The following is a 14164-nucleotide window of genomic DNA, read 5'->3' as shown; positions in this document are numbered from 1 at the left end:
ACGGCCTGTTCGAAAACCACACTGGCTTTCTGGAAGGATGTTGTCACTGGTGTTGGACACCAAGCGTCTAAGGATGATATTTGCAAGGCATTTTCCCACATCTGACAGAAGAGAGATGCCATGGTAATTGTTGCAGTCTCTTGTCTCCCTTGTTCTTGTAGATGGTCACGATTGATGCGTCTCTGAAGTACTGTGGTAGTTCTGCAGCTCCCCACAACTTTGTGAACAGCTGGCGCAGGTCTCAGTGTGTGACCACCATACTGGTAGATCTCAGTTGCGATACAGTCAGGCCCTGGTGCTTTGTTGGGTTTTAGCTGTTTGATGGCTTTGATGACCTCGTGAAGAGTAGGGGGAGCATCTAGCTCGAACAGTATGGGTCGAGGGTGTACTCTGCCCAGTGCTTCATTGGTGATGGTCCCTGGTCTGTTCAGCAGTTCGTGGAAGTGTTCTTGCCATCTTTTCATGTGCCCTGGCTTTTCAGTGAAGATGGATGTACTGTCCTTGCTCAGGAGTTGATGGACTATAGACAACCTTGATTGCTTCATAGAAGCTTCTTGAGTCATTACAGTCAGCGAAGGCTTGTAACTCCTTGGCCTTGGTCGCCCACCACTAGTCTTTCATAGCTCTGAGCTGCCTCTGCAAAGTTGATGTTGCACTCAAAAAGGCACTCTTTTTGTAACGAGTTTGGGTGTTGAAGAAGAGCCCGGTGTGCAGCTGCCTTAGCTCTTAGAAGGTCTTGCACAGATTGGTTGCTCTCATCAAACCAGTCCTGCTGCTTGCGCTTGACTTTCCCCGAGGTGTCCTGGGCAGCGCTGTACACCGTTTCTTTGAAGGCATTCCAGTGCAGTAATATTGTCTGGTGGATTCTCAAGCAGTCTGCTTAGAGCAGTTTCCATGGAGGATTTCAGGGCATCAGCACACTCACAATGTTTCAGTTTGGTGATGTTCAGCTTTTTGGGTGGTTTGGCAGCATTCAGTCTGCATAGAGGTTTGACCGATAGACATAGATCCGACCACACCATTTGATGATCAGTTGAGCACTCAGCTCCACGCTTAACTCTGGTGATACGAACGTCAGAGATGTCTTGTTGTCGGGTGAGGACATAGTCAATGAGATGCCAGCTTTTAGATCGTGGATACATCCATGTCCATTTGAGCTTGTCTGGCAATCTGAACAGTGTGTTAGTAATGCACAGTTTGAATTCTGTGCACATCAAGAGAAGCAGTAGACCATTACCATTACTGTTGCCAACCCCTTGACGTCCAATCACACCAGGCCACACAGTGAGCTCCCTGCTAACCCTGCATTAAAGTCTCCCAGCAACAGCAGCTTATCGGAAGTTGCCACGCTTACTGATGGTGGTTTTCAGCTCACTGTAGAGTGCCTCCTTGACCTCACTGGGATTAGTCAGAGTTGGGACGTAAATGTTGACTATGGTGAGGAAGCGTTTTCCTTGCAGAGGTATACGTAAGGTCTGGATTCGGTCATTTACAGCAACAGGCAGGATCGGTAGCTTTGCTGCAAGGCAGTTCATGACAGCCAAGCACACACCAGATTCTCTTCATTCTTCTTCGGGCCTGCCAGACCAGAAGAATGTGTACCCTCCTTTCTCTTCACAAAACGGGTCAGGACTCCTGGAGAGCCGCAATGTCCACTCTGTAGTCCTTGAGCAAAGGAGCAACAAGTGCAGTGCGTCTCTGAGTGATCTGAGTCAGCATTGTCCAACAGAGTTCGTATGTTCCATGAGACAACGATCAGATTCTGCTTGTTATTCTTACCGCTAGAGTTGGACGACCCGCCAGCCGCAGCAGACTGGCCAGGTTGGTGTGAGTGGGCTTTGTATGAGTCACCTTTTCTAGATCCTTCCCTAATTATAGGGTGAGCAGTGCCTCCCTGACAGGGCTGCTCAGACGCAGAGGGTGCTGCCTCACCGGATCTCCGCTCTGTAATCCATGTGCAACCACTCTTCCCTGCCGCCTGCATGCAGACTTGTGACTACGGCTCCCAGCTGGTCAGGCCTTCCACTTCGCCACTTATCCGTCACTACAGGACTTGGAGGTGTTGAGGATACCCCACTCCTCAGAAAGGAACAGCATGTGCGTCAATGGATTTTAGGTGAGTAGGGGGTTGCACAGGTCCAGACCCACCCTCTTGACATCCCCTCCCGGATCCAGTGGCATGGTGGGGTCCAAGACGGCTGGGGGAAGTTCTGTTGCAGTGAATGGCCAGACCAAGCTTCAATGCAAGGGGTGCCCTTCCCGTGCTTCACGGCACATGTTTGCTAGATGGCCGTTGACCCTACGAGAGGGTCTTGTTTTTCGTCCTGCAGGGTGTCTAGCCACCCTCCTCACCAGGCAAGCCTGGTGGGGGAGCCGGTTTAGTCGCTGACCACCCGACCATGCGACAGGTAGTACTGGGTTACATGGTACCAGTAGCATATTTCACTCTGAGATCACCAAGGCTTCAGAAATTGAACCAGTAAGAATATATTTCCTCCCATTGATTTTGTACATCTTGCCTGTCCAAATCAAATACAAATGCTGGAATTCTGAACTAAACTGAAAATGCTAGAAATATTCAGCAGATCTACATGTAATAGAAAGATAAGGATTGTCTTATGATGCAGAATACAAGTATTTAGTAAAATACTGCAAGTTTCTTAGCTGAAAATGTCTATAAGTAGAAGTACTTTACTATTACTAAAGTAGTGGTTACATACAACAGGTGCTCCCCAGTCACCTGTCAGATATATGGACACCTATAGATACGATTGAACATGTGAGAAGCCATCAGAATGGATGAGGGTTAATATGTTGGCTGTTGCAGGCATTTTCTGTTGAGTGGGAATGGGACACTTCCATGTGCCTTCCCCACTGCTCCTCACCCCACTACCCAACCCCAGTATGAGAGGCAGGATTAAACAGGAAACATTCACTTGTTCACTCATTGAGCCAGTGAGGCCGGCTGGTAGTTCATCTTACAGATTCTCATCCTGCACCTGCTCACTTTCCCATCACAACCCTTTCTGTGATCATCTCCCACATACCACTTTTGTTCATTTCCAACTTGTGAATCAACAGTTCTCAAGAACAGAATTCTAATGTAGCCTGCGAGCTGCCTGTATTCTATTCTACTTTCAAAATATGAACCCATTGACTTCAAGGAAACACAATTTTGAAACAGAAAATATAGAATTAGTGAGGATGGATGGCAGGTCGTCAGGATACTGGCACAATGGAATCTGTTTCCGTATCTCTAATGATTCTATGAGTCAAGAGTAGAATCCACAACAGCCACTGTACAGAGCACTTAGCAAAACCATTTCATGTCTGATTTCCAAGTATACACTTTTAATCATTCGAAGCCATCCCACGCTAAGGCACTGATCTGAACTAACAGAATCAAACTAGACAATTTGAAATGCTTTAAGTCAAAGTCCCTTGGGAGACCTTCCTTCTGTATCACCATGACAACACAGCAACAGAATGATGCCTTTCTGAAAGCAGATTGCTGATGCAATACTTAATTGTTAAAGGACTTCTTTAATGACATCAATATCAAATACGACATCAGTTGAAATTCTTAAAAGCAACATAAAATTCTCAAAGACAATAAACAGCTTTAGTATTATTCCTGACAAAGATTTTTAAAAAATCAATTGGAATTTTGTCACACATACAAAAGTGATCTTGTTCAGCTACAGTTACATGTTTAAGAAGCAGCATAATTTCCCCACAATTTCTCTGCAGAAAACAGGTTTTAGCCAAATTGAACAGCATGCACCAGAACCCTTTCTGGATTATCAAACAAAGCATTTAGGTTTTGACAGTCTGGTGTATGAACACAACATGCAAACTGAGGTGAGCAAGCAATGCTAACAGTTAGTTTATACAAGTATTGTTTTCAGCACTGAATGGAAAGTGCTGACCTTACGTATCAATAACCCAAATGAATACAAATTTGATCTGAGCTACGATTCTCCAAGTCTTTGCAAGTTTCTGTCAGGAACCAATAGAATCATCAATACAAAACACGACAGCCAAGTTTGAACTGTCAATTTTTTAAAATTATATATTAAATAAGCTGAAAGGCAAGGATAAGGGGAACTCTGTAACCATTAAGGCAGCATAAAGGTGGGGTGAGCGCGAATGTTTAGGAAATGGGGGAGATGCAGGCAAGGGCAGCACCAATGGCGGAGGAAGGGAAACCTCATTCTTTGAAGGAGGAGGACATCTCTGATGGGTTTTCACAGACACTGGGTGCAGCAACATTCAAAAAAGTACATAAATAGGTCAAAAATATGTATTTGTGGCAAATGAGAAAGCTTGTATGTACTGAACTCACGAATCAGCAGCTCATGTTTATATTAAACTGAAAAACATTCCTGCACGTCTACATTTTTTTCAGCTTCTCAAATAACAATAATCTGAAAATTGATAGCTTCACAGTAAATCAGGACACAATGATGACAATGCAGTGCCTCATCCAGGCAGTGTACAATGTGCTTCCAAGCCCATCAAACCTGCACACATGGGGCATGGCAGAGTCATCTGCGTGCCCACTGTGCTCCAAGTGAGGAACCCTGGAGCACATCCTCAGCAGCTGTGCAAGAGCACTTGGTGAGGGACAGTACAGGTGGAGGCATGATCAGGTCCTGAAGACCATCGCTGAAGCCGTCAGCGCAGGAGTTGAGTGGGCGAGCGATCCCAACCCTCCAAGCAGACCATTGCCTTTGTCAGAGCTGGGGAGCAGCCAATACCTGCCAAAAGAACATCTGCAGGCATTCTGACCTCTGCAAGGGACTGGCAGCTGTTGATGGACCTCGAAGGGCAGCTGAAGTTGCCCAACCATATCGCAGCCACCACCCTGCGACCAGACATTGTCCTAGTGTTTGAGGCTACTAAGCAAGTGGTGCTGCTGGAGCTGACAGTCCCATGGGAAGATAGCTTGGAGGAGGCCTTTGAAAGGAAACTCTCCAAGTATGCAGGATTGGTCAGCAACTGTCAGCAGGCTGGATGGAGAGCAAGGTGTTTCCCACTGGAGGCTGGTTGTAGGGGATTCATAGCCCGTTCTTTAGTTACAGCCTTCAGCTATTTGGGCATCGAGGGAGAGAGGAAGAGGAGAGCCATCCGCAGTACCACCGATGCAGCAGAGAGGGCCTCAAGATGGCTGTGGCTCAAAAGAGGGGAGCCATGGAGTCTTAAGTAGCTAGCCATCTGGACACAAGCTGGGGTCTGATCAGCCCCGGCTGGGTCACCTGGAGGAGGTTGTATGATGTTGAAAGACCTGAAACACCCGATGATTCCAGGAACATCACTGAAGATGTGTCCAGAAGCATCAATAGATGTATGTACACAGCATTCAACACCATAATTCCATCCAGGCTCGACAGGAAGCTCAGAGACCTTGGCCTTGACCCTGCCTTGTGCAGCTGGATCCTGGACTTCCTGGCAGATCACCGGCAGGTGGTAAGAGTGGGCTCCCTCACCTCCACCCCTCTGACTCTCAACACAAAAGCCCCTCAGAGCTGTATCCTAAGCCCCCTCCTTCACTCTCTGTATACCCATGACTGTGTCACCAACCACAACTCTAACCTAATTAAATTTGCCAACGACACTACATTGATTGGCCTTATCTCAAATGACAACGAAGTGGCCTAAAAGGAAGAAGTTTCTCTCTGACAGTGGTGTCAAGAAAACCTCTTCCTCAATGTCGCAAAAACAAAGGAGCTGGTATGGATTACAGGAGAAATGGAGACAGGCTAATCCCCACTGATACCAATGGATCTGGGGTTGAGAGGGTAAACAGCTTTAAGACCTCGGCATCCACATCACCGAGGTCCTCATGTGGTCTGTACACACCAGTTATGTAGTGAAAAAGGCACAACAGTGGCTCTTACACCTCAGACGGTTGAGGAAGTTTGGTACGGGCCCCCAAATCCTAAGAACTTACTACAGGGGCACAATTGAGAACATCCTGACTGGCTGCATCACTGCCTGGTATGGGAACTGTAGTTCCCTTAACTGCAGGATAGTGCAGAGAGTGGTACAGACAGCCCAGCGCATCTGTAATTGTGAACTCCCCATGATTCAGCCATTTACAAGGACAGGTGTGTAAAAAGGGCCCCAAGGATCACTCGGGATCCGAGTCACCCCAATCACAATCTATTCCAGCTACTACCATCCAGGAAACAGTACTGCAGATAAAAGCCAGGACCAACAGGCTCCGGGACAGCTTGCTCCACCAGGCCATCAGGCTGATTAACTCATACTGATCTGAGTGTATTTCTATGTTACATTGACTGTTCTATTTATTATAAATGAGTATAAATTACTATGATTGCACATTGCACATTTAGACAGAGACATAACGTGAAGATTTTTACTCCTGATGTATGTGAAGGATGTAAGAAATAAAGTCAATTCAATTCAGTCCAAACCCTCTTAAACATCTCTCTCTTTTTTCACTTCAAATGGCAGACTTTTTTTTATTTTAGGCACTTTGAACATGTCAAAAATGGTGGAGGGGAAAAAATACCATGCTTGAATTGCACAACTTTCAGAAATATTTAATTTAAAAAAAATGATTTTACTAGTCACCTCTTTTTGACAATTTATTATTGCAGCTCCTCTTAAAAGTTTATAAAATTCACTCACTGTTATAGTTTCAAATGAAATAACTACCTGACTGTAGTGTAATTCTAAACATTTGGAGGCAGCATCTATTTTGTTTTGATTATTCTATCATGCACAGTGCAGAGTATCCTAAATGATTGTATCACGGTCTGGAATGGAAATACCAATGCCGCGAAACAAAAAAAACTACAGAAAGTGGCAGATAGAGCCCAGTCCATCAACGACAAAGCCTTTCCTACCTTAGAGTACATTTACATGGAGCACTGGCACAAGAAAGCAGCACCCATCAGAGAACTGCTTCATTCAGGCCATGCTCTCTTCTCTGGACTACCAACAGGAGGTACAGAAGCCTTCAGTCGAACATCACCGGGTTCAGGAAAAGTTATTATCTACAACCATCAGGCTCCTGAACTGACATGGATAACTTCACTCACAACTCTGAACAGATTACACAACCTACAGACCCACTTTCAAGGACTCTACAGCCCATGTTCTCAGTATATTTTTTATTTGCACAGTTTGCCATCTTTGGTACATATGGATAGTTTTTAAATAAATTCTATTGTGTGTCTATTTTTCCTGTAAATACCTGTAAGAAAATGATTAAGTAATATGGTAGCATACTGTTTATGTACTTTGATAATAAATTTACTTCAAGACTTTGCTAACATTGACAAAATGCACCTTCCAAAATATGCTTGAATTAATTCAGAGCACAAATATTTTTTCAGACATTTAACTTGTAGTTACTTCAATCTATTGTTCTTTAAAATCTGAGCTAAAAGATCAGATATATTTTCCCTTTCCCTTAATATAATGAGGAGTAAAATGAATACTCAACTAATCTGATCCTTGATGTCAGTTAACACTAGACCAAAGCTTTAACTATTGGCATCCTTCCCTTCACTCTAAAACAGCAAAGAAATAATTAACTTTCATTCAGAAGCTTACCTTCTCCTGCTTCTCGCTCTTCTTCCTCAATGCTATTTTTGATGGACTCATATTCATCCTCAATATTTTGCGTTTCACGAATCCGACTCAGTACTCTGCGTGCTTTCTGAGTCTTTCCTTTCTGCATTAACCATCGTGGACTTTCTGGAAGGAAAAGGAATCCCACGAACTGAATAATAGCTGGAATACCTGAAAGCCCAAGCATGTATCTGGAACAAAAATTACAATAATAAGAGTATATGAACATATTAGCTTCTTGACAGCCATCAGACAACCACAAAGTGATTATAGATCTGTAAAATGTGTTTCAATGGGTAAAGCGAGATACAATTACAACAGACGATATAAAAGCACTGTACAGTTATTACTATACTTTTGAAAACAAGTGCACTTATCAAATTCAGCAGAAGCCACTGCATTGCAAATAGTGTTGAATAAGTTAACCTATAGTGAGTTATATATTAAGGCAGTTACAATGAAGTCACTGATTAATTTGTGAATCAGAGTGAATACTGCTGAATAAATACGGAAGACAAGGAGCTAAGTAAGGAGAACAATGAGAGATGAACAGACTGGTAGGTGAAATATGACAAGGTGGAAGTAATGTATGCTGCAGCTTTATTAGTTACTAATAGTAACCTGCAAATAATATAGAACCTTAAATATTATGCAAGTTCAGTAAAATCTATTGTCACTAAAGGTTTAGGAAATCCTGTTTTAGAGGCAGGACATGGTATGCAAACAATCAAATACACATCTTTGTGTTGAAATCAGGGTGAGCAAGAAACCAAGTAGACTAATGAAGCAAAGAATATTTTTTTGGGAGGAGCCGCAATTGACTTTGGCCCAGTCATATAAAGTCATAAAATACTCAGACTCATTAAGGATTTAATTGGATAGTATAATAGCTGCAAGGAGCCAGACAAGGCTTTTATGATCATCACCACATATGCAAGTTGATTTCAAGTCAACAATAAACTACTGTGGAATAGCATACTGATGAGGGTTCTCTGATAATTAGGCTACAGCTGAAGTGGACCTTTTATCCTGTACAGCTGGAGATGTCATTTAAAATAAAGTTGGATGGCAGTGAACAGAAGGAAGACAAGCAATACTGCTGCAGAGCAGAGGAAATGGTCAAATGTATCAGACTTCTTAGAATCAAAAGGCTGCAGTAACAAAAAGATTTCATCTAAAAATTCAGAAAGTGTTGCTTGGAGGTTGCCAGACCAGAAGGGTCATAAATATGGAAAGAAGGGAAGAGCTTAATTTAACAAGACAAAATACAAGTAAGCATTGACAGCTGCAAATTTGTAGCCACGTGGCAGCATGGTAGCCTAGAGGCTAGCATGATGTTTACAGTGCCAGCAATTAGGGTTCAATTCCCAACACTGTCTGTAAGAAATTTGTATACTCAGGGTGCCGGTTTCCTCCCACACTCCAAAGACACAAGTTCCGGGTTAGTAAGTTGTGGGCATACTGTGTTGGCACCTGAGACATTTTAACACTTGTGGTTTGCCTCCAGCACATCCTCAGACTGTGCTGGTCGTTGAAGCAAACGACACATTTCACTGCATGTTTCTATGTACATGTGTCAAATAAAGCTAATCATTACAATCTTTATAAATTTAAATACAGTATCAAGAAGGAGAGCCTGACAGAGCTGGGCCAAGAAATTGTCCCAATACTTATCTGAATACAGATTACAAGTCAAAAAATGTACACATTACAAGTCAAAAAATGTACATTTGACATCTAGGAAGTGAGATTACAGAAAAAGAGGAAACTGAGATTCAGAGTAATTGAAAACGTTATGTCTGTGACATAGTGGAATTTTGCAATGTTATCGAAATAAAATTAAAGTTAGGTTCTTTTTTTCCTTAAGACTTGGTTGTGAGGTTTAACGCTTTCTGAATATACTCAAGGTGCACCCCATTGTAAGTTCTGAATATTCGAGACAAAGATGAACACAATATGAAACGCCTCCATTTTGCATATTTCACCTGCAACACTTTGGAAAGAAGACATATCCTCCCCCCTCTGCCCCCATTAATTCCCCATTGCCCTGCAAATCCAGAAAATTCCCTTTCCCAAGATACTTGCTTTCACTATCTTCAAAAAACACTTAAAAAATCTAAAATGCATTGTCAATTTTTCTTTCAGCATTTTTGCCTCTTGACAGCTCAATTCTGTTGTCAATTACCTTAACTCTGGGTTCTCTACTAATCCTTTGTTACTGAAAGCCATTTCTTTATTTACACTATCAAAGCCTTTTATGCTTGTGAACACCCTAAATGAAACCATCCCATTCTCTGTTCAGAAGGGGACTTCCCAGATATTCTGCACCATCATAGTAAATCTCATTTTATTTTAAAAAACCTTGGGCAAAACTTTGAAATCTTCCTAGATGTTGACATTAGGTTAGTGTTTCACATAGCTCTTGATATCAGATCTTTCAGCACTTAAGCAGTTGTTCAATCCACCATGCTCATGTCAATTCATTAAAAAATTTGTAGTTTAATCCCACAAATATTTATCCATAATCCTACTGAAGTACATTTGATTGCCTTCTGGACATTCCAACAGCATTCAATCCACATTCCTGAGGGGAGAATACATTCAAAATTCCTATACATATTTAGTTATGCCAATCATTTTGAATTCATGGTTTCTAGTTATCAACCAATGAAAGGAAATTGTTTCTCCTTCCTTGCTTATCATTGCTTTCTTTTAAATTATTAAAACCAAGATTATCCCAGCTTCTCCAATGTCTCCACAAAAATAAAGTATTTCATCCGCAGAAACATTCTTTGTAGCTTCTACATGGTTTCAACATCTCCAATGCACTTGCACACCACACTGTTATGAAGTCAAGTATCGACGCTCCTTTTAATAATCTACACAGCCTACCCTTCGCATGCTCACACATATATATCCAGGTCATGCTCCAACTGTACCTTTTATGTAGCAGTGTCATTAAGTTTATATTATTCCTATCTACTATGGTGAACCATGAGAATTATTTCTACAGGTATGTGTCGCTTAACGTCCACGATACATTCTGTGAAATCGGACGATAAGTGATTTGGACATTGTGCAAACACCATATTATATACTTAGCAAACCTATATGGAGTACTGTAGTTTACCTGTATTGACTAAATAGGCAACCTACACTAAAACTGTATACTGTACACTATAATATATACACTATAATTTTATTTCATTTTAACCTTTTCAATTTCTTTTCACTTTTTAAATTTATGTAAACAGTTTCTTAGCCCATATCACACACAATTTACTAAAGATGATCTGGATCATTCACATCACTGTTCTCAACTTCCTCATAGTGTTCCACTGAAAGAGTTTCAGGTCGAATAACCTGCATTTGGAAGCCATAATGTACTTTACAGTAATATTTTCAAAAGAAAATTAAACAGAGATAACGCTACTACACTCAAGAGAAGCACGATACACGAGATTGGTTACGTCCACTACGTCACATTCTTTGATCGGGACTACGGACGTATATGCAATCGGACGTTGTCCGAATGGACATTAAGCGGCGCACACTTGTATTGTCTTCTGATTAGTTTTTTTTTGCTTTTTCAAGCTTCCATCTCCATGTGTTGCCCAACTGCCCAAAGACATTTCATAGTTGACATCACTAATATCTATAAGAAATATCCAGGTGGAAACACCCATTTAAAAATGTATTCACACCAAATATGTTTAAGTAGCCTTTGCCCTCCAACATAGTCATGTTTTAAAATTCAATTTTCCATTAAGGTGGCATGTTGTTCTAGTGTGCATCACAACCTGATATGGAAGTTGTCTTGTCCAAGACCGGAAGAAGCTGCAGAAGATCGTGAACAGGGCGCAGCACATCACACAAACCAATCATCCGTCCTTGGACTCACTTTACACCGCACGCTGTCGGAGCAGTGCTGCCAAGATAATCAAGGACACGACCCACCCAGCCAACACACTTTTCGTCCCTCTTCCCTCCGGGAGAAGGCTCAGGAGCTTGAAGACTCATATGGCCAGATTTGGGAACAGCTTCTTTCCAACTGTGATAAGACTGTTGAACGGATCCTGACCTGGGTCTGGGCCGTACCCTCCAAACATCCGGACCAGCACCTCGGTTTTTTTGCACTACCTTACTTCCCATTTTTCTATTTTCTATTTATGATTTATAATTTAAGTTTTTAATATTTACTATTGATTTGTAATCCAGGCAGTGGGAAGTGCAGAATCAAATATCGCTATGATGGTTGTACATTCTAATATCAATTGTTTGCCGACAATAAAGTATGTTGAAAACAACTATTTGTATGCATTTATAGAAAACAATAAAATTTAAAATGGCAGGATATTCTTGCTACACATTCCAAATTCAACTTAGACATTGTTTGTATACACAAATTGTACTTTGTAACTGCAAATTTTGAGAGTAATTTTTGTGAATTTTCCTTGCCCGACCAGGGATATTGACTATCTTGTCATGAAACTGCATTTATCATCTGATACTCACTAACTGCTGATTGAGACAATATTTTTCCCCAAATTCCACACCAAAATGTTGGAAAGGTAAATGGATGGAAACAATCTTCCTGTTTCAATAACAAGTTTCCACTTCCAAAGATGTTTTATTGAGAACAACTCTTTCAGGTGCACAGCCCCTCAAGATGGCACTGATACAGCAATGTTTGGTGGGCAGCAATAATCATCTTGCATGAAAAGATTAAGCCATCGAAACTGCTTCCATTACTTGAAAACAGAAAAATATTTCCTGTTATAAGTACAGTATATTTTCTTTTCAGCAAGTCACTTTCAAGGATTAGTAAAGGAAGTGTACACAAATCTTCTGAGACTAAATATCCCATTCAAATTTGCCATCGCTAAATCCTAAATACGCCTCAATGGCAAACTTTAATATTCTCATCTTACATTGGAATTTGGCCCCTCTTCTGTGCTTTTACCTTTCAACCATGTCCCCCAATATCAACACGAGGAATTCTGCAGATGCTGGAAATTCAAGCAACACAAATCTGCGAAAGATCAGCAGGTTTGTTTCACATTTATTGTGAAATAGCATTCTGCTGAAACAGGCAAGCAGCTTAAAAAGAACTTGATATTGGGGGACAACACACATCAAAGTTGCTGGTGAACACAGCAGGCCAGGGAGCATCTCTAGGAAGAGGTACAGTCGAAGTGTGAAACAAACCTGCTGATCTTTCGCAGATTTAAGTGCACAGATTGCAACTTTAACCACACAATGAAAAACATAAAAGGAAATGTTAAACATAGTATGTTGAATGTAATAGAATTAAAATCACAGTCAGCTTTGGGGTTTTTCAGTTTTTAAACCAATCTGTGCTCTTCAACTTGAGAGATGGGACAGTAATTGGTCTGTGTCTGTGTAAGATTTTCATAGTCATTTGGATTTAGCAAAGGCAGACCAATTTTCCATGAGTTTGAAAAATCCTGAGCCAAACAAAAGTGGGATATTGGATCAACCAAATAAAAGTGTTTTACAGTATAGTTTCTGAATTAGGAACAACGGTTTCCATTTCTATAATATCACATGATGGTCTGACATGTCTCATGAGATGCCAGATCCCTTGTGATCAGCTTTGCTAATCTTGTAGCAACCAGGCTACTGATTTGATGGAACCTCGGGTACAAACTACAATAATTCAAATAACTCACTGCTATTTCTGTGTTTTACAACTGCAGGTTGTTTCATTACTGCTCTAAATTTTTAAACAGCCTCAAATACCTTATCATGATTGGAAGTACCACTATGATGATAGTTATGAATAGTTTTTAAAAAGGGGCAAATAAGTGTGGGAAAACCTTTCTAAATAGCGCATCCTTAGTCTATATTTCTGGTTCTGTAGTGTCATACAATTTTACCATAACTTGACATTTATATCAAAACAATGAAACATTTAGGGCAACAGGTGATGTAATGGACAAAATATTTGATTGAAAATTATGTCACAGGTAGACAGTACTCAAAAATGCATTTGGCACTAATGGCTTCCATCAGTCAGGGAAATGATTATAGAAGTTGGACATAATATTGCAGATGTACAAGTCGCTGGTGAAGCCGTACTCATAGTGTGTAGACTTTTGGTCACCTTGTTCTAAGAAAGATGTGGTTAAATTGTAAAGAATCAGAAAAGATTGGCAAGGATGGTGCCAGGACTAGAGGACCCAAGTTACAGTGAGAGTTTGCTCAGGCTAGGTCTTCTTTCCCTGAAATGCAGGAGAATAATGGACAACCTTAGATGCTTAAAATTATGAAAAGCACAGCTACATTGAATGGTAACTGTCTTCCTCCCTCCCACCTTACCCCAAGGTCAGAGAGTCCAAAACTGGGGGGCATAATTTTAAGGGAATGGGGAAGGATTTAAAAGGGACATCAGGGGCAAGATTTCCATGTAGAGGGTGGAGAGAATATTGAACAAACTGTCAGAGGAATTGGTTGAAGCAGGTACAATAAGGGCCTGTATCTATGCTGTATTGATCTCCAATTTTATTAGTAATTAACGGAGTTTGTTGAAACTGAA

At 41.3% G+C, this 14164-nt stretch overlaps 1 protein-coding gene across 2 annotated transcripts in view; it reads right to left on the bottom strand.

Moving 5' to 3' along the window:
- The window catches only part of LOC140186641 (proton myo-inositol cotransporter-like), a 184046-nt gene that overhangs the window by 121887 nt on the left and 47995 nt on the right, over positions 1-14164 (bottom strand). For both annotated transcript variants that reach the window (XM_072241035.1, XM_072241036.1), the window contains exon 3: positions 7588-7796. In XM_072241035.1, coding sequence (XP_072097136.1) covers positions 7588-7796 — 209 coding nt within the window. The remainder of the gene's footprint in view (positions 1-7587; positions 7797-14164) is intronic.

The sequence above is a fragment of the Mobula birostris genome, chromosome 23 (assembly GCF_030028105.1).
Source record: "Mobula birostris isolate sMobBir1 chromosome 23, sMobBir1.hap1, whole genome shotgun sequence".
Lineage (NCBI taxonomy): Eukaryota > Metazoa > Chordata > Chondrichthyes > Myliobatiformes > Myliobatidae > Mobula > Mobula birostris.
This window is presented reverse-complemented; position numbering and strand designations above follow the sequence as displayed.